The sequence below is a fragment of the Sarcophilus harrisii genome, chromosome 2 (genome assembly GCF_902635505.1).
Source record: "Sarcophilus harrisii chromosome 2, mSarHar1.11, whole genome shotgun sequence".
In the NCBI taxonomy this organism is placed as follows: domain Eukaryota; kingdom Metazoa; phylum Chordata; class Mammalia; order Dasyuromorphia; family Dasyuridae; genus Sarcophilus; species Sarcophilus harrisii.
The window spans coordinates 448961018-448981801 of NC_045427.1; the positions used below are offsets into that span (position 1 = coordinate 448961018).

Consider the following 20784-nt stretch of genomic DNA (forward strand, 5'->3'; position numbering starts at 1 on the left):
TTTTCCTTTATGATTTCCTATAAGATAATGTCTAGGTTCTTTTTTTCATCATGACTTTCAGGAAATCCAATAATCCTTAGACTTTTTCCAAAGCTATTTTCCATGTCAGTTGCTTTTCCTAAGAGATATTTCATATTTTCTTTTATTTTTTTCTTTTTCTTTGACTGCTTCTTGAAGTCTTATTAAGTCATTCACTTCCATTTATTCAATTCTAATTTTTAGTATATTATTTTCTTCAGTTTTTTTTTTAGTTCCTTTTGTAAATTGGCCAAATGAATTTTTTTGTTCATTGCATTTTTTTTTTCCATTTCACAAATTTTGTTTTTCAGTGAATTGGTATCTTTTTCATATCTATTTTGTAGGGCATTATATGCTTTTTCCATTCCTTCTTGCAATGATTTCATTTCATTTCCTCATTTTTCTTCTAACTCTTTGAAAGTCTTTTATGCAATTTTCTAAGAAAGTCTTGTGAAATGGGGATCAGCTCATATCTTCATTTGGGGCTTCAACTGGAATTGATTTGCCTTTAGGAAGCTTAGAATTTGAAATGTGTTTCTCTCTCTGTTTTTGTTCATCTCCCCCCCACCCCCCCAAACGCTTGAGGTCTGCTCAATGCAAAGGAGTGACAGCTGCTTTAATTTGTCTTGGGACAGTTCTGCTGATTGAAGTCCAGTGCTGGGTAATCACGGCTATGTTCTGTGTTCTTCCAGGCCTCATTGGTTTACAATTTGTGTTTTGTAGCAAATCTGCCAAACCACTTGTTTTCAACCAGGACAGAGTAGCCTAAGAGGCTCACAGAAGATTCCTAGGTGCATGGAACCTACAATGCTCTACTCCCCCCACCCTAGCTTCTTGCTTCGGTCTCCCTCTGCTGCGATCTGGACTCACCAGGCTGTCCCCTTGCCCTTTTGCAACAGACCTGTCCTGAAGTTCTTCCAAGGTATCTTCTGGGAATGTGTTGTACTCTAGATATTTATGGGTTCTTTTACTCCAGAACCAGTACAAAGGCTTAATCTGCTGTTGGTTTGAGAGAAGGTCAGAGGAGGTCACAGAGAGTCGTGTCTGCTCTCCGCCATCTTGGCTCCCTAGTCCAAGACAGGAATTCCTAAAAGGAACCTACAATTCTGCCACTCTAAACCAAAAGAGTTTTTCAGCTGGCTAGCAGAGGCTGAATCCAGCAGTAATCTACTCTGGCTCAGATCCAGGTCAGAAACCAGCAGAACTCAAACAAGGTTGAGCAGGGGGAAAGGCAACAATCAGACTTTGCCCTTGATCACACACACTTTGGGAATACTGAAATCCTGCAGAATCCCAGCATGTTGCTAAAATCCTAGAATAACAGAACACTCAATAACCGAGAATGCAACAGGACCAGCACAGATCTTCCCTCCAGAAGTGCCACAGTCCAACCCTAATATTAATCCAAAGTCACAAAAAAGACTAAAAGAATGAACAAACAAATAAAAAGCATATGCCCATAAAGAACTATTATTGTCTCAGGGATACTCAGGACACAAACCTAGAAGAAGACAGTAACTTCAAAATCTTTACAAGCAAAGCCTTGGAAAAAAATAGCTTGGGTAAACACTCAACTAGAATTCTAGAAAGTGGTGATGAAAGTGTTTAAAAAAAAAAAAGCTAAAAAATGTTTTTTATAAATGAAATGAAAGCACTTGAAGAAAAAAACTAAAAAAAATGAAAGCTATGGAGGAGAGAATTGGAAAGGTAATATAGCTTGGCACAAGCAGTACAAAACCTTACCCAAAAAACAAATTCCATGAAAATTAGAATGGATTAAATAGAAGTCAAAAGACTTCATGAGACAACATGAAATATTAATACAAAATTTTAAAAATTAAAAATAGAAAATGTAAGTTATCTCAAAGCAAACAGATTGGAAAGCAGACAGATTTTAAAAATTAAGGATCATTTGACTGTAATGAATACCATGAATAAAAAAAGAATCTAAATATTCGGTTTCAAGAAGTCTTTAAAAACAAAACAAAACTGAAGCAGCAGAGAGAACATTGGAAATAAAAAGAATCCACTAATGACTTTCTTAAGAAATCCCTAAATGAAAACTCCTGTGAACATCATAGCTGAAATTTGGTTTCTAGCTCACAGAAAAAAGATAATAAAAAGTCAGAAAGATTTCAAGGACAGAAAATGGTCAAGATCACACAATATTTAGCAGATAACCTCATAATAAAGAAGAGGTGAACTCATAATTACAACACTAACTTTAGAAGGCAAAGAATATGGTCTTATTCTAAGAAGAACTTAGACAGCAAAACTGAGTATAAAGTTATCCCTTCTACATCATGACTTTCCCCATGAAGGTTTGAACATATCACAGGTCAACATAAGAAATTAAATGGGAATTTTGGGGGAGTTCTATGGAAGCTGCAGATGACATGAAGACCAGCAGACTACATAGAAAAAGTTGAGAAATTCAGAAATGCATAAAATATATGTATGGTAGTACATATTATCAACCCAAATTTTACAATAGGGCACTGTAAATAGCCAATAAAAGAAAAAAAATTCAGACTTTTTCTCTAGTACAAATGTGGCACTATGTTCCCAACCCCCATGCTGTGGAAGGGATTACTGTAATAAAGACCGAGAAAAGTGAACCTTAATTGAAATAGAAGACTTCCAAGAAATTCTGATGAAAATAATCAGAGCAGTAGAGAAAATGTGAAGCTTAAATAACGGAGCAAAGAGAAACAAGGAGAAACTGCTTATATTCAAATATGAGGAAATGATACGTGTGTTCTCCCAAAACCCTATCATCATCGGGATGATGAAGAGAATCCATTTAGTTCTGGCAGTGTTATATCCTGATGATATTAAAAAATGAATGGAAATTGAGGGGAAAAGACTACTTGGAGGGGAAGGAAAAGGTTAAAAAAAGGTTAGGGAAAATTATCTATACAAAAAAAAGGAGGAGGTGAACCTCACTCTCATCTGAACTATTTGGGAAAAAGAAAGGAATACACACACATAACTGAGTACAGAAATAAGTTTTACTCAACAGAGAAATACAAAGGAAAGGGGAAAAGAAGGGGAGGGATAATTAGAGGGAAAGCATATTGAAGAATCAGTCCTAAGAAAAACAAATTTCAAGGATATTTTAAAATATTTTCAGCTCCTTTTCAGGTGGGAAATAATGAAAGTCTGACAAGTTGCCCATAAACTGGAGATTTGATGAATAAGTAGTAGTATATAAATATAATGGAATGCTATTATAATGAATTTTTATCAGCATAGTAATCAAATATGATTGACAAAACATACTATCTACATCCTGATAGAGAAGTACAGAATGCAGAATCAGACAAATATTTCTGGAACATGGTGAATATGTAAATTTGTTTTGATTATTCATGTTTGTAATAGATTTTATTTTTCTTGAAAGAAAAGGCAGATTTTGGCTGATTAAAATATGTTAAAAAAAAGTTTTAGTAATACTCAATCTAGAACTACTGGTTATTTAAAATACATACATATATGCATACACATATATGAATATATCAAAATAATGGGAGATTTAGATATATCTCCTAGCATCATAATTATTTATATATAGTAACTTTTCTCATGCAAATAAACTAGAAAATGTTTATTTGTGGCATGGAGTATTTGGCAGGGGATGTTGGAAAGAAAAGAGGGAACAGATGTTATAATCAGACATCCAGTTACATTGCTAGGGACAGAATAAAAAGAAAGGTAATTAGGGATTGGATGAAGCAAATTTTTAAATCAACAGAGCCTGTGCAGGTGCAGGGATCATGAAGGATCAGAAGGCTTGAGACCTCAAATTAGAGTTTAATAATCAAAGAAGATTTAGAAAGTGGCAAAATCTATGAGATCATGGCAAAAATACATGGATAGATAGAATGAGATTTTTCACATGTGATCATAGCAGTGGCATAATATGGTAATTCTTATGACTTTGTAACAACTGGGTGAGATTTAATAGGAACTTTTTTTAATAGAAACTTTTTTTAAAAATCACATATGCAGTTAGGATTACTGTATAAAGATAATCCATAAAAATAGATGAAACTGATGTATATATCAGTCTATACAACTAAAGTTGTATAGAAAGTAGAGATAAAATATAATTCTGAACTTATATAAATGAAAAAGACCACAAATACAATAAATATCCATTAAAATATGTGGATATTAAGAAAATACTTATTTGCAAACTCTGATTTTAAGTCCTTTATGAGCATTATGAAGATTCAAATTTAAACTTAAATGTGGAAACTATATCAATTATCCTAAATAGTATCCATTGCAAGTGACCTTTTATTTGGTGAAGCCATTCAACTACTTTACCACAGAACCTGATTTCTTCCAAAGATTAGTGCATAAGTTGTATATGCCTAATCTTATTAAAGCTGGGCCCAATTGATTATTTTCCCTGCATACCCGAAAAATCTTGTGCATCCTCATGGTAGCTGAGCAGAAGACAAATCTGGTAAGAAGTAAGCGAAGAAATTCATCCCCGAAAAACTGGAGAAAAGCCTGATCTGAAAAGAGTAAAAAGATGATATTTGAAGAAAGTTTGCATGGGAAAAAAATGAGAGAGAGATAAAGAGAGAGAAGTAGGGAGGGAGAGAGAAAGGGGGAGAGAGAAAGAGACAGAGAGAATGAACACTTGGGGGTGAAATTTTAATTTTCTTGTCTGTAACATATATTAAATGATCATTTGAAAGTCAAACAAAATATCATGAAGTTTAACCACTGTTCCAAAGTCTAATATATTGTTTCAAGAGGGTACCTATGGAACGTGAGTGAGTCAGCAGTTGGGCAATATCCCGGTTGATTTTTCGTAGGTATTCTTGACATTTTTCCCACAGACCTCTACGCATACTTGACAATCCAGAGACAAATAGGAAAGCCATTAGAGGATTGTTCAGAAAGAGAGTGAAAAGGCTACCACGTTGAGACTGATCTGAAATAAAAAACAGGTTGTATTGGGAGAGAATAAACCAAGGAAAGCATCCAATTCCAGGATGTATTATCCAAATGGTCTCAATTATTTCATTCAAGTCAATGGAGACCACTTGACAAAATAAAAGACATTTGATGAAAATGAAAAGACAAAATAAGCCCTAAATAAATTCTTGTTATGTTGTTTGTACACATTCATCACTTATAAACCACCTGATCTGCAGACCTTCTCTCGATGCTTTGATATTTAAAGTTTACCATTCTTATACAATAGCTGAATAAAATATTTTATTTAAATAGACATTTAATAGCATTGGTATACCTCCTTTCAGGAATGCTGAAAACCTTTTCATGGGTCATCTTTTCCTCAATAAAAACTTATTTGATAAGGTTTGCAATTAAAAAAAAAAAAAAAACGTTAACAGCAAAAGCACTGGACTTGGAGTCAGACAGAAAATCTGTTTGAAACCATTACTTGTGTCAGACCTGGGGAAAAACATTTTACCTCTTTTGGCCTAAGTTTTCTCATATGTAGAATGAAAATGTTGAATGAGATCATCTCTAAGCTTTTTGGCAACTTAAAAAATACTGTGATCCAATAAAGTCAAATTATGGATTAGTTTTCAAAAATTCTTTCAAAGTTAAATCTTTAAATAAATATGTTACTTAAGTATTAGAAATAGGATAACAGGTCCCCAGCAAAAGACTTTCACCATTGTTTTAAGGTAAGTTCTATCATTTAGTAGAAAGGATAATTTGATATTTAGACAAATCAATTGAATGTTACTGCTATGTTTTTTTTCCCCAATAATTATCTTGCTGCACAAGAAAAATCAAATCAAAAGGGGAAAAAATTATAAACAAAATAGAAGCAAACAACAACAAAAAGAGAAAAAATACTATGTTGTGATCCACACTTTATTCCCACAGTCTTCTCTCTGGATGCACATGGCTCTCTCCATCACAAGAGCATTGGAACTGGACTGAATCATCGCATTGTTGAGAAGAGCCATGTCCATCAGATTTGATCATAGCATAATCTTGCTGTTACTATGTTCAATGATCTTCTGGTTCTGCTCATTTCATTTAGAATCAGTTCATGTAAGTCTTTCCAGGCTTCTCTGAAATCATCCTGCTGATCGTTTCTTATAGAACAATAATATTCTATAACATTCTTATACCATAACTTATTCAACCATTCTTCAACTGATTCCCAATAGACTTTGGACAGAAAATGCCATTTGCATCCGAACTAAGAAGATTGAATATAAATCAACACATGTTTATGGTCACTTCTTTTTTGTTTTTTTAATATCTCTCATGGTTTTTCCCTTTTGCTCTGATTTTTCTCATTCAACATGATTCATAAAATAACGTGTGTTAAAAATAAACAAAAAACCCAACAGTCTAGTAGTTTAATGTTGCTTTAAGAATATTGGGTAATCTCAATGAAGACAGAAAAAATAGTAGCTGTTGAACATAATATCATCTGGCAGACATTATCTTTTTTTCATCTCAATATTTGCCTACAAGAGAAAGTTTAATACAGAGCAGGTTATATGGGAAATGACTGTATAAAAAAGATAAAGGTATCAATAAAATTTAAATTAAAAGTTTACATGGGAAAGATGTTTAATCAAGACGAATCCTTTGAATTTCAAAATAAATATCCACAAACAAAAACTCATAAACCATAAAAATTTCTAAAACAGCAGAAGTAAAAAAAAAAAAAATGTAATGATAGTAGATATTTCTTCTGATAATAATGTATGGTATTTCTACTGCCTGGACCTTCTGAACCAGAGTCTATTTTTAAGCAAAGAGCTAAAATTTAGCCACATTACTAAGCCAATTCCAGTCTGACATATGCTACATTTGTTTTTCATCAATGAGTACTATATGTGCCCATCAGAGAGGAAAATCAAGTTTAAGAATATAAAGCAAAAAAGAAACAGTTGAAATTAGACTTGGGTATATCAGTACAAAACATACCTTGTAATGCTTTTGGATATGTTGTTGGAGAAAGCAAGCAGACTAGAGGTTGTCCAAATAAGTTTGTGAAATTCTGTAACATAAAACAATTTAAAATAAGTGCTAAGTCTCTGGTTAAATTTAGTTTCTCAATAATACTACCCAATGAACAAATTTGTTTCTCAATAAACATATACAGCAAATAAAAAACATTAATAATGGAAAAAGTCAAAATGTTTTACTAGACTAGGAAAGTATACTGTAACTTTAAAAAAATCAGACCTGTGATTTCATTAGGTTAAGAACTACTGCTGAAATACATCTATTCTTGCAGATTGGCATTTGCTTTGCTATTTTTAAAGAAAGTTTCCCAGACCACTGAAAAGTCAGCTGACTTGGCCAGGGTTACAAAGTAGAATATGTCTGAGGCAGCACATAAATTCAGGACTTCTTGGCTCTGAGATTTGGTCTATGCCAAGTTATCTATTCCAGTCGGCCTAAAATATAGTAGATACTTATTCATAAGATCATAAATTTAGAGCTGAAAAGGACCTTGTTGCTAATTCCCTCATTTTATAAAAAAATAGAGGGCAAGAGAGATTAAATTAAAAACCCACGAAGTCACACAAGCAGCAAGTCACAGAGAAGGGACTTGAGCCAAACTAGAATTCCTCTGGATCTAAATCTTAGCATACTTTTACTACATCATACTATATCCGATTATTAAAAGTTTTCTGATAAAATTATTATCCAAATGTTCTGATGAACCAAAAATCCAGGAAAAAAATAGTGTCAAAGTACTGTAAAAGCAACAAGATAAAAATGGTAAGGAGAATCAGTTACACCCATTCAGATTATAATTTCAAGTTTAAGAAATGAATATAGTAAATTACTCCATGTAATTCAGAGGATTACCTAGATATAGCATCAAACAGCCTATAGGAGGAAGCATGGCATCTTCTTTTGCACACTCCCTGTTTAGTGTCTAAATTTACGTGTATGAATGAAGAAAGAGGTAGGGTACTAACTACTTGCATTCCTGAGATTTGTTGACCTTATTTTTAGGGCATTTCAAAAGAGCCATGCTTTTTGTATGTGTGGAGAGAGTTTTCTATTTCTTGATATGGTCTGCAGCCACATCGAACTTTACCAGATAGGTACTATGGCCAAAGACATTATCACCCAGTGGCTAAGCCTCTGGTGATAAGTACCTCTTAACTTGGCAAATTCTCTGAGTTTTTCTAGATTGCTGGGATTTGTTAGAAACTGTGTTCTCCTTGTATTACCTTAAAGATGCTAGGATCATCTCAATGTATGAGAAGGTACTGGAGTATGATTTTTTAGTAGCAATGGTCAGGGATACTTTCAAGAACATTGGGCTCTAGGCAATGGCACCAACAAAATGTTGGGAAGAAAGGAGGATGCTTGAATGGAATACAAATATGCAAATGTGTTGCTTTTGGATTTCTGTGGGTAGAGGGCGCTTTAAATGTCAAATATAATTAAATTTATATAAATCTACATATAGTACTCATACAACTATAAAAATCAGCCTATAATTTATATTCTACAAGAGGCACCTAAGTTTGTCATCTGTCCACAATCACTCAGTTAAGTGTCAGATACAGGATTGGAATCCAGGATTTATTGACTCCAAGTTCAATATTCAAAACATTACATATTCTATATAGCCTCTCTTAATAACCAAAACACAGCAGAAATAATATAGTGGTCTTCATTAAATAAAACAAAGGTAATTTGTCTTTCAGGTTACTCCCTATTGTCCTGGATATCATGTACAGCAGTGATTTTTAAAAGCAGGCAGGAAATATCAAATTTATTAGATATTTTAACATTATAGCTTCATTTCCTTGAATTTTAAAGAATTCTCATTTAAAATGCAAATACATTTGGGAAGGATAAACCAGGAAGGAGTTACTTGTTAAAGCCTTAATTATCAGTTAGTACCTGAACAAAGATTAAATGGTATCAAGAAACCAGAAATTGGGAAGTGGAGGGAATAATTCAGGGAGAAAAGAAAGGAATGCAGATGTAGAAGTTAAAGCAAAGACAAAAAATGCATACACAAGATGGGTGAGACCAATACTACATTGCATTAAAAAATCATCTAGCTTTCTACTTTTAATAAGTCAATAAGCACTTACTAAGCACTATTCCATTGCAAGGCAATGGGCAGGTGCTGGAGTTACCAATACAAATAATGAAACTTTACACTCAAGAGAGCTAACAGTGTCAAACAAAAACTATTAATACTGTATTACAAGTACATTTTGAGTACAAGTCTGTCACAAGTAGTCTAATTAGTTTAGCATTACTCAAAATCCAAGTCCTGCCCACAGTGCAGGGCTTTCTGAACTGGTATAAGTACTCCCTGCTCCCATGTCCTGGAGATATCTCTACCACTAGACAATTTGAAATAATTATAGGCATCTTGAAGAAGAGAAACTGTTAAAATACAGTTTGAGTCACTAATCCAAAATGATAGTCACTAAATCTTCAACTGGAACTCAATTTCTACCTTGATCTCTGCCCCCAAGACCTGAAAAGGCTTCTTTCTAATGCCCAATACTTTCTAAAGTTTCTAAAAGGAGAAGGATTGATCACCTCTTTAGGGGACAGGGAAAGCAATAATCTTTATTAGAAAAGAGCTATTTTCCCATCTACCTTACCTTTCCTGATCTCTTACACATTTTCCTAAAAGGAAAAGTCTGAGAAAGACTTTAGACTGAAGAAAACATGTCTTTATAACAAAAAGGTTTTTGATATGGTTCTGCACATTCTAACAGGGGAAACACATATATACCTGTATACTCACACTCACATGGATAGAGAATGAACCTATGATTTCATTGGTAAGGAACTCCCAAGAAGTAAACTTTTTCTATCAGAACTTTCTCTAGGATTTATCATTTTAGAGAATTGCCTAGAGAAGTCCTATCAAAACAATACAACAAGAAGGTCCATTAAACTGTACTGAAGGATTCCTTAGAGCTGCATATTGACTTAGAAAAACATATTAATATTAGGTTTCATTTCATCTTTATTTATCCTGTTAAGTATTTCCCAATTATATTTTAATCTGGCTCCAGCCACATTCCAGAGGCTTGTGGCCTGCAGAGGGCCATGACAACTCTGGATTACAGCACTGAAAGATTAAGGGCAGCTTTGCTCAGGGATCATAGAGTATGGATCAGAGAATGGGTTCAGATCCCATCATCTTCCTAGTTTTGAGGCAGGCTCTCTATTCGACTCTATCACACATATATAAATATTTACAGAATAAATATAAAGACAAACAAACAGAAGCTAAGAACAGTACCAGCAATTGGAGAAATCAGGAAAAGCTGTTTTTATAAGTGTAATCTAGGTATGGAACAGTTAGTATAAAAAAGGGCAGTTTGATTATGGGAAGGGAATTTATATATAATTAGGCTGAAAAGATTGGGAACGAGATGTAACCACATTTAAAAGCTAAACAGAGAACTTTATATTTCATCCTAAAAAAAATGGGGGAGTGGGGGAGTCAGATTGTAAGATTTCTGATTAGGGAAAAATATTTTGGCAGCTGTGAAAAGGATAGGGCAGAGGAAGCACAGGAGACCAATTAGATCAGTGAAAAGTGATAAAGACTTGGATTGAGGTCATGACAAAATGAGTAGAGAGAATCAGCTGGATAAAAAAGATGTTGAAAAGAAGTTGAAAAGGCATGATTTTATTAAAAACTGGATCCTGGCAGTGAGGGAGTGAGATTGAGGAATGATGGATAATATGAAAGTTATGAACTTGAGAGAGAACCTTCAACAGAAACATCAGGGATGATTTTGGTGATAAAAATAAGTTTTGTTGAATCAGAAAGTTGGCTAGAAAAATGAACAAATAACCAAACAAAAAGAATACTAAAATAAAAAACTATTATAGTAGTATGCTTCACACAAACCTAGAAGAGAATGACTCCAAAACATCTACAAGCAAACCTTAAAGAAAATAAAAGGACACAAATTTAACTAGAAATCCTTAAAGAAATGAAGGGAAGAGATATTTTTTTTTTGGTTTAAAAATGTTCTTGTAAATTAAATGAGAAAACTAGAGAGGAAAAAAATAGAAAACAAATGAGAGCTATGGAAGAAAGAATTGAGAAGGGAATTAACAGCTTAACATAAAAGGTAAAAAAGCTTCTCCAAGCAAACATTCCCTGGAAATTAAAATGGTCCAAACAGAAAACAATGACTCCATGAGACAATATAAAAGAAGGTATGTTGTGTCCTGCTTTCTTAGAGCTCCCAACCCGGGGTGATTAAACATACCTTCCTAGTGGAGAAGTGATGAAGTGGGACTCCATTTTCCCACCCTCCTCAGGAGTCCCACCTCATCATTTCTCCACTAGGAAGGTATATTTTAATCACCCTGGTATGAGGGCTCTAGAAAGCAGGAGACAACAAAGATGAAAGACACAATTCTGGTGAACAGCCATAGTTAATGGGTAACAAAAGAGACGGAGAAGGCTCAATCCGTTAGAACCAGGAGGAAGCAATATCACAAAAACCAAAAGGGGGAGAGAGAATAAGCAAAGTATCAGGAAGTACTACAGCTGAAGTTCCCTCTACAAAGCTCCTTCAGACTTACTTAGAAGATGCACACCAGATCAAATTCTGATGAGGAAACCCAGAAAAAGTTACAGTGAGCCATTTGCCCCACCCAGATGGGCATAGAAAGACAAAAAGAAATGAATAAAGGAATAATTGACGCTATAACCTCATTCTCATCTGAATTAAAGTAAGAATAAATATATACATACAAATGTACACACACACACACACACAATCACAAACACACACTCAGGTACACAATACATTTCAAGGAAATTACAAAATTACAAGGAAAGAGTAGGAAAAGGAAAAAAGCAAGGTTAAGACATTAAGGGTGAGATTAAGTTCTATGCAAAAGCAATTAAATTAAGGATGTGCAAAAATATTTATAGCTCTTTTTGAGTCAGCAAAGAATGGGAATTTAAGGTGTCTATAAATTGGGGAATGGATGAACTGGCTATGGTGTATAAATGTGATGAAATATTATTGTACGGTAAGAAAGGCTAGAAAGAATTTTAGACAAACCTGGGAAGACTAGTATAAATTGATAATTGAAAAAGAAGAAATAAAAAAATAATAAACTAAAGGGTAGCAGAATTTAGATTTCTAAGGATGGGGGAAACTTGGAAAGTGAATGAGGTGGATTAAAGGACAGTGAAGAGTCGCATCCTTGTTTGAAAAAGAGGGGGTAGATTTTGGGAAAAGAAAACACCATTATGTTTGAGAAGCCTCAAGAACATCCAGTTTTAATAGTCCAATAAGAAGCTTTTGACCCAGGACTGGAATGAGGGAGGGACAGAGGAAGGGAAGGAAGTAGGAAGGAAGAGGGAGATGGAGATGGAAAGGGGGAGAGGGAGAGAGGGAGAGAGGGAGAGAGAGAGAGAGAGAGAGAGAGAGAGAGGGAAGAAGGGAGGGAGAATAGGCCTATATATATTGATCTGAGAGTCAAAGGAAAGGGAATATTAAATTTACAGGAGCTGAAAAGATCAACAACTAAGAATAAGAAGAAATGGATACAGAATGGAAACTTAGGATATAAAGACAGTAATATGACATGAATAATAACTTTGCAAAGAAGATCTGAGGAGTCGTTAGCTTAGCCAGTTGGAAGAAGAAATAGCAGTGTCACAAAAACCCAGGAAGGAAAGAATATCCACCAGGAGAAATAGTTTACAGGGTTAAATGCTACAGACAGGTCAAGAAAGAGGAGGGAAAAGTCATACTTGGTAATTAAGGGAACACTAGTGATTTTGGAAAAAGCTTTTTGAAATTAAGCTGACTCACAAATAGTTGAGGAATGAGAAGAGAGAAAGCTCCACTAGAAATGAAAGATTTTTCTAGGAGTCTGGCTAAGAATTAGACATAACAGACAGCAAGATCATCTAAAGTTTTTGGGGTCTTTAAAGCATATAGCAGGACAATTGAATGTGTTTTTCAGCAGAGAAGACAACAGTATAGAGGAAGAACCAAGGGAAACAGGATTATTGGGAAAGCAGTCTGCTAAAACAATTGTTCAAGGGTCTATATAAATGGATAGAAGGGTCAGCTTTTCAGAGACTGGAATGATGGAGGCTAATGTCCAGTTGTTTTGAGAAGTAGAGAAGGGGATAAGAAGAAGAGCAAAGAAAATGGCTTTCCATTTTCTTCGTAAAGTAAAAAGCAGGGTCCTCAATTATGAGGGTAAAGTTAGGGTGGTAGGGAAGGCCTGAAAAGAGAAGAGGATTGGGACTGTGAGGAGTATGATGGAGTATCAATTAGGAGGAGTAAAAAAGATTGCTTTGTTGCCACAAATGACCAGTTGAGATTCAATAATACACTTTTATTCTGAATCCAAGCTGGCTGAGTGGTTACTTGCAATTTTCACTTCCTTTCATTGAATATGAGTAGGAACAGAGGCTACTAGTAAGAATAATATAGGGTTGGGGTTTGGCAAAGTATGAGCTGTGATAGGACTAAGGGAAAAGGGAATCAAGAATAGGGGATAATTTAGTATTAAATAAGTCAACTATTGAATTGACAGTAAACTTGAAGAAAGCTTGGGAGAATATTGTGGAATAAAGTATAGTGAGTATGGGGGAGGTAGGAAGAGAAAGGATATCACAGGAAGAAACAAAATTTCATCTTTACTATTCATCAGTGGCTCTGCTATTCATCATATGTGAATTTAGACAAGTCGTTCAATCTTTTAGCCTTCACTTTTCCCAGCTAACTTACAGAAGCTCCCAATTAGTGAATGACGGAGCTGGAACTCAATAACACATCCTCTCATATCAAAATTCAGAATTCATGACTACAATACCCTATTTTCTCTTTGTCATCTGTTAGCACTATCTAGGATCATAGAGCTAGAAAAGTAAAGGAACTTACCATTTAGTCCAACTCTCTTTTTAGGGATGAGAAAATTGAGGCCAAAGAAGTTAGGCGCCTTGCTTATAGAGTTATTAAGTGGCAAAACCAAGATTCTAACTTCAATAATCTGACTCAGCAAAAGTAGTACTAAGGAAAGGGAAAAAAACAGCCAGCAGGTGGGGCTGTGGAAGCATCCTTGGAACAAGCTACTTGAATAGACAATTCATAATGATGGGTGGAGGCAGATCAGGTGACAATAGCTGAGACAGGTGTGGGATTTGCTTTATCCTGAGACTGACTGGACAGATTTGATACAGAGGAGTCTAGTTTTCAGGAAAACAGATGACAGGTTATGTACCGTGGCTCCTAACACTGAACCAAGCAGGAGTTTCCCTTCTATGGTCTCTTAATAGAACATTAATTTGATGTGTTCATTTTCAGCTTCTCCCGGAAAAATTTTTGTGCATTCTTGTCCTCAGAAGATCCAACTAAAGCTTACTAGTAAGTTTTCCTCTGATTCTTTTAATATCTAATGGTTACCAGTTGCAATATTTGTGCACTTCATCTACTATGTCATTCTGACTCCATAACTAATTCAACTTTTCTAGTTAGACATGCCTCCCTCTCTCTCCCTCCTTCTCTCTCTCTCTCTCTCTCTCATAGCTTTTTATATACAAAATATATGCATGGGTAATTTTTCAACACTGACCCTTGAAAAAACTTCTGTTTCAACTTTTCCCCTCCTTCCCTTCATCCCCTCCTATAGATGGCAGGTAGTCCCATACAACATTTTTCTTGATAATGATGTCTCTTATACCATATCAGATACTCTCAGAGGAGGAAGAGATTTTGTCACATCTGTAACTAACAGAAATGCCCTCTACAAATTTCAAACACACAATCACAAATGAATTCAAGCCAGATCAAAATATAATTAAGAAATATTTAACAAAATAAATAAAAATATAATACCACAAAAATGATGTTAATTTATGGTTTTTGAGGTCAACAGTGAACATTTGGCTGGCAGCAATCCATTTCTATATGAATTTAACACTACTAATCTACAGCATCCAATATCAAGCAAAAACGGTGGTTAGGAATTCCCTACTGAGAGATGCTCCATCTATCTAGCATAAATAAGAGGGAAGTCTGTCAACTTCTTGAGGCCTTTATCCAAGCTGTGAATTAGAACATCCTGCAAACTGCCAAAAGTGATAACATGTAAGGACAAACTGGATAACCAGAAGGAAGAAATCTAAACTGCCAAGGAAGAAAGAAAACAAGCATTAAGTGCCTACTATGTACCAAGCATTGTGCTAATCTCGATTGATCCTCACAACCACTCTAAGAAGCAGATATTATTATCATCCCAATTTTATAGTGGAGAAAACTAAGGCAGATAGCCATTCAGTCACTTTCTTAGGGTCAGATTTCCAGAAAGTGACTGAGATAAGTAAGATTTGAACTAAGATTTTTTTGATCCTTGATCTAGAACTCTATCCTTTTAGCTATCTAGCTTATTATTAAGTCCTGGGGGAGAAGAAGAAAAAACACTGAATATCTCAGGGCATAATGGTGCTTCCATATTTATTCTAATTTAAATTAAATGATTTAGAAGAAAAAGGAAGATGTGGAATGTGAACAACTGACTAAAAAAGGTGGTATATTGAAGAAAATTTGGATTTGGGGGGCAGAATTTAGGAATACATGATTTCGGTAAGGGATAGAGTACACTTAATGAGGACTAATAAAAACATTTGCCTGAATGCTTGTGAGAAGGTAATAAAAACCTGGCCTCAGATGTCTAGTTACAAAGGATGGGTAAAAACAGTGAATTAGACACAAGAAAATGAATTTTACCTCAAAGATAACAATGAGAATTGGCACGATGGGGCATAGTAGGATATACTACGAATTAAATATTTGCATTACATTATGTTGAGAAATTCTGGTACATGAAGACAATCATTTGAGTAAGGATCAAGAGAATTAAAAAAAGTATCATGTTATTCTATCATAGGAGAATATTACTAACAACCTGCAAAAAGAAATTATCTGAGGAGCTTGGGAATCAGATCATAAATTCAAAGGGAAAGCTGCAATAATAAATGACAATATGTTGAGAGAGAATTGAAACTGAATATCAAAAAAATCTCCAGACAAGAAAAATCAATAAAGTAGCATTAATAGAAAATTTCTACATATGGGTTAAAAACTAGTTTCAGAAGTACAGAATGAGAAAAATATGACTAGATAACATATCCTGTGAAAAAGATCTGGGAGTTTTAATGAACTTCAAGCACAATATGGCTCAACAGCGTGATGATATGGCAGTCAAAAAAGCTAAATCTATGCTAGGCTGAAGTAATAAAAGCATATATTCAGAATGAGGAAGGTTTCCTTATGGTCTTCCCTAATCAATCCATGTTTGCAGAAATCCTTATTGGCAAAATGTTTTAGAAAAAAAGTATTCAAGTTTGGAGTATGTTCATTAGATTGCAACCAGAATAGCGAGAGGAATATGCTATCCTATAAGGATAGGGTAGAGAAAATAAGGACATTTAGTTTGGAGAAAAAATAATGAAAAGTAGATATAATAGCTGTATTCAAGAATTTCAAGAGCTATTATTTTCTAAGTAGCATTAGACTTGTTCTTCTTATTCCAAGGAGGCAGAACTTTTAGTAATGAATGGAAGCTCCAGAAAAGCACATTTTGATTTAAGGAAAAATTGTAGAGCAGCCACATAAGAATGTGCTGGTTGGGGGGAAGGGGCCTTAGGTTGTCCTTCATTAGCTAGAGATCACAGATACTAAAAGCAGAAGGCACCTCAGATGTCATCTATTTTAACATACACCTGACCCTTCTACAAAATCTCTGTGAAATGGTCACTCAGTTTCCACTTGAAGATTTCCAATGAAAAACCCATGACATTAAGAAGCAGCCCATCTTTCTTCTAGTTTTAATTAATTAAAAGTTTCATGAAGCTAAAATCAAACTGCAACTTCCACCCATTGTCCCTAGTTCTGTTCTGGAATCAAAAAGAATGTATATCAAATGTTTCTTTCATTGTATGATAGTCTTTCTAATACATGAATACAATCATCACGTCACCCCATGTTATTATTACCATCCCCCTACATATATACTTCCCATTATCTAAGTCCACCATATTTAATTGTTTCACCTGAGCCTTTGTGACATGGTCCCTAGCTTTTCACCAACAATCATCCTTCTCTGAACATGCTCCAGCTTATCAGTGTCCCATATGAAACACATCAACTAAAACTGAAGATAAGACTTCAGACATGGGTGGAAGAACAGCAGGTCTAGCATTTCCTTAGTTCTGTATACCATGACCCCAAAATCAGATTAGACTTTTTTAAGTCATGTTATCCTGTTGCCTCATAATTCCCAGTCCTCCTTTACATCCAGATTTTTTTTTCACATAAACTATTGAGCTTCTCTGTGTTATACTTGTATAATTGATTCTCTGAACCAAAATACTGATGAACAAATCATCATTAGTAATCTGCGTCCTTATAGTAAGTGTGTCTTTCCATTATCCTTTGGGTCATATATATATTTTCTTTGTTGATAACGATATAACATGATTTGCTGATATACTATGGAAATACTGATGTTAAAGAGACTGGCTGTGGAGCAATTCACCCCATATAATACAGCCAGATTACCTTTGTTTATTCAGTTCTGTGCCTAGTTCATTATTCATTAGTAGATAATTTTTAAAAACAAAACAAAATCCAAACCTTTTTTTAATCCTTAAATATTTCTGAAAGCTCCGTATGGGTTCTTACTTTGCTGACACTCTTTTAATAGGGCCATACCACTTATTCATAATTGTCCTTGGTTATACATTCCTCCTTTTATCTTCTGCATGTTAGTTTAAAACTTTCAATACCTCTGAAAAATTTGTTTCATTATAGGGTTCACTTAGCTTTATTTTAGAATCATTCATCTTGATCATTTTTAGATTTTCTCAGTTTCACTGTTGAGAACCACCTATTCTTAAAGCATTTTCACTTTGAGAGTCTCTGGCCACCGGATCAGACTCAAGTATGCTTTGAACCTTTGAATATCTGTTTTGTTATTTTTAAAGCCTAAAGCTTATGATTAACTATGCAAAACATTTTTTCCTTATTTATTATAATCATGTTCAAGATTACAAGGAGTTCCAATAATTTTCAATTCACTAACTCATTCTACCTTATTGATCAGAATGAAATACAGAAAAGCAGTTTCAGCCACTGCTTTCTCTAATACCTATGAGCTGAAATTGCTTGAGAAACAAGCAAGAAATCTACAAGATAGACCGCTTTGAAAAAATGAGACTACTGGCAAATGCCAGTAGTCACCAATTTATCCACTGCCAATATATATCTTGCGTATCCAAAATTTAGATCTTTTTAAGAGGAAAGTTTTCATCTATAAGGTCTTCCTCTGGCTATGTACCTAAAGGAATGAAAACTCAAATTGTTTCTTCTCACGCATAAATGTTAGCATTATTTCATACCACTGTATTCATGAAAGCATACTTTTTATATTGTTTAAAGGAAAAAATTCAAGCAAATTAACTTATAGAATATGAAAATCATATTCTTGATCTAAAAGGCTGCTGAGGTTCTTTTGAGCTGGAAGGTGAGCCAGCAAAGAATATTTAAAAGGAGTGGTCAGGGAGGCTTTGATCCAGGGAAAACACTGTCATCAAAGACAGGAGTATCTAGGAGTAAAGAGACATTATTGGCAAACTTCACTAACATCAAGTAAGAGCAAGGATGAGAAAGGACAATTGATTTAGCCACTAAGAAATTACTGTCAATCTTGAGAACATTTTTAATTGTGAGGTAAAGTACGATTACAAAGATTGAGAGGTGAGGACTGGTAAAGAACTGGAAACAGTAAGTATAGAAGATTGTTTGTCAGATTCTTTGACCAGAAGATGATAACTTAATATCACTGGGTCAAGTGAAGGTATTTAAGGATAGGACATGTTTGTAACCAACCCGGATAGAACCAATTAGAAGATAAAAAGGAAGGATGGGAATGATACATGGGTAAAGCTCTTTGAAGATGAACAGTATAGATAAAAGATATACTAATCCTGGCAGAAGGTTTTCTATCTTAAAATGGGCCACCTCTTTCTTAAGATAGAAAAACTACTTGATTGGGGCTCCCTATCCCCCTGGGTCCTGTGATGATTATAATGGAGCAATGTCTCCACAGCAGATAACTAAATATACAGTACTTAAGCGAAAGTGGTTCCTTGAGCAAAAGTGCACTCACAGCACAGAATATACTCTAAATATGTTGCAAGCACTCAGCCCCTACTCAAGCAGAAATCTAGTACCAAATAAAATTAAACTTATGTAATTAAAATTAGTTAACTAATGTAACTACATGTAAATAATGTAATAAAATAAGTCATCTTTAAAAGGTATTTCTTCTAATATACATGGGTAGCACAAGACAGCTAGGTGACCCAATGGATATAACTGGGTCTATAGTCAAGAAGATCTGAGTTGGAATCTGGCCTCAGATGCTTGCTAGCTGTATTATCCTGGGCAAGTCACTTAGCTTCTGTTTAACTCAAAATGTAAAATTCTATGTAAAAAGGGAATGATAATGGCACCTACCTTTCACACTTATTTTGAGGATCAAATAAGGTATTTGTAAAACAGTTGGCACAATGTCTGGCACATAGTAGGCACTACATAAAAGCTTATTCCTCTTCCATCCTTTTTAGTATTCATTATCCCTCAAAAGTAGACATCCAAGTTTGGTAAGACCTCCAGAAAAAGAAAACCCCTCTGTGGCAAGAGCAAAAAGATATATCTTATCTCTTTCCCCTCTGCAGAAACACTCTAGGATGGAAGGTTTTGATTTTTCTGCCGCACTGATTAAGTAAAAGCAACCATGAGGAGCTAAAAAAGTATCTGAAAGCCTAAACTGTAGATCATAATGGGTAATTCAGGTTAAGCAGCTTTAGTCAGTTAAATTGATTTGAGGTGTTTTCAATGCTTACATATTTTCTTTGCAGATCCTCCTCTTACTATAACTAAGTAAACTTTTTTGTTAACTGGTAAATGATTTATCAATGTCTCATTGTGTTCCAACACAACCTAAACTATTAGGGAATAGGCCTGATATGATGTTGAAAAGTAGCCTATTCTATTTTTGTACAGCTCTACAATATATTTTTTACTTCAAGACCACTAAATATTAATCATAAGTATATTATCATTATCTCATAGATAATTAGTTTCAAAATCTTTGATATCATTCAAAAAACAAAGAAAACCATGTATTTCAGCAATCAAAAATTTCATTAAGCATTTTGACATTAAGAACTGAAACAACATAAAAGGAATACTTTACAGAATTAGACCAGAAAAACAAGGATCATTTGGGGTAAAAAATATATAAAACAAAACAAAGGATATAGAATTGCAATGGAAACAAAGGCCAAAAGGGGAAGAAAGGCACTCCTAAGCCTTACATTTTTCTATAAAGCAATGATCATAAAATAATTTTAATGATTAAAAAAAGAAGAGTAAAACAAATAGGAAAATAGAATAAAATAGACAAGGAAAAATCAGAAACAACTGATCTCAATAATCCTATTAGGTTGTAAGTTAAATTATTTGGGGAAGAACTCCCTATTTGCCAAGAACTGGTGGAAAACTTTACACTCAGAAAATTGGCAAAGATGACAAGAGAATGTTAAAGGTACTTAAGGGACCCAGTAGATAGAATGCTGAACCAGGTATTAGGAAGCCCTAAGTTCAAATTTTGTCTCACAAACTGTATGACCCCTGGGCAAAGCTCTTAACCTGTCTTCTTATATGTCATCATCTGTTTAATAGGGAC

At 34.4% G+C, this 20784-nt stretch overlaps 1 protein-coding gene across 2 annotated transcripts in view; it reads right to left on the reverse strand.

Moving 5' to 3' along the window:
• Nucleotides 1-20784, reverse strand: part of SCAI (suppressor of cancer cell invasion) — a 197040-nt gene that overhangs the window by 20495 nt on the left and 155761 nt on the right. For both annotated transcript variants that reach the window (XM_031954294.1, XM_031954293.1), the window contains 3 exons: nt 6961-7033; nt 4796-4969; nt 4444-4544 (listed from right to left, as the gene is read on the reverse strand). In XM_031954294.1, the coding sequence (XP_031810154.1) occupies nt 4444-4544; nt 4796-4969; nt 6961-7033 (348 nt within the window). The remainder of the gene's footprint in view (nt 1-4443; nt 4545-4795; nt 4970-6960; nt 7034-20784) is intronic.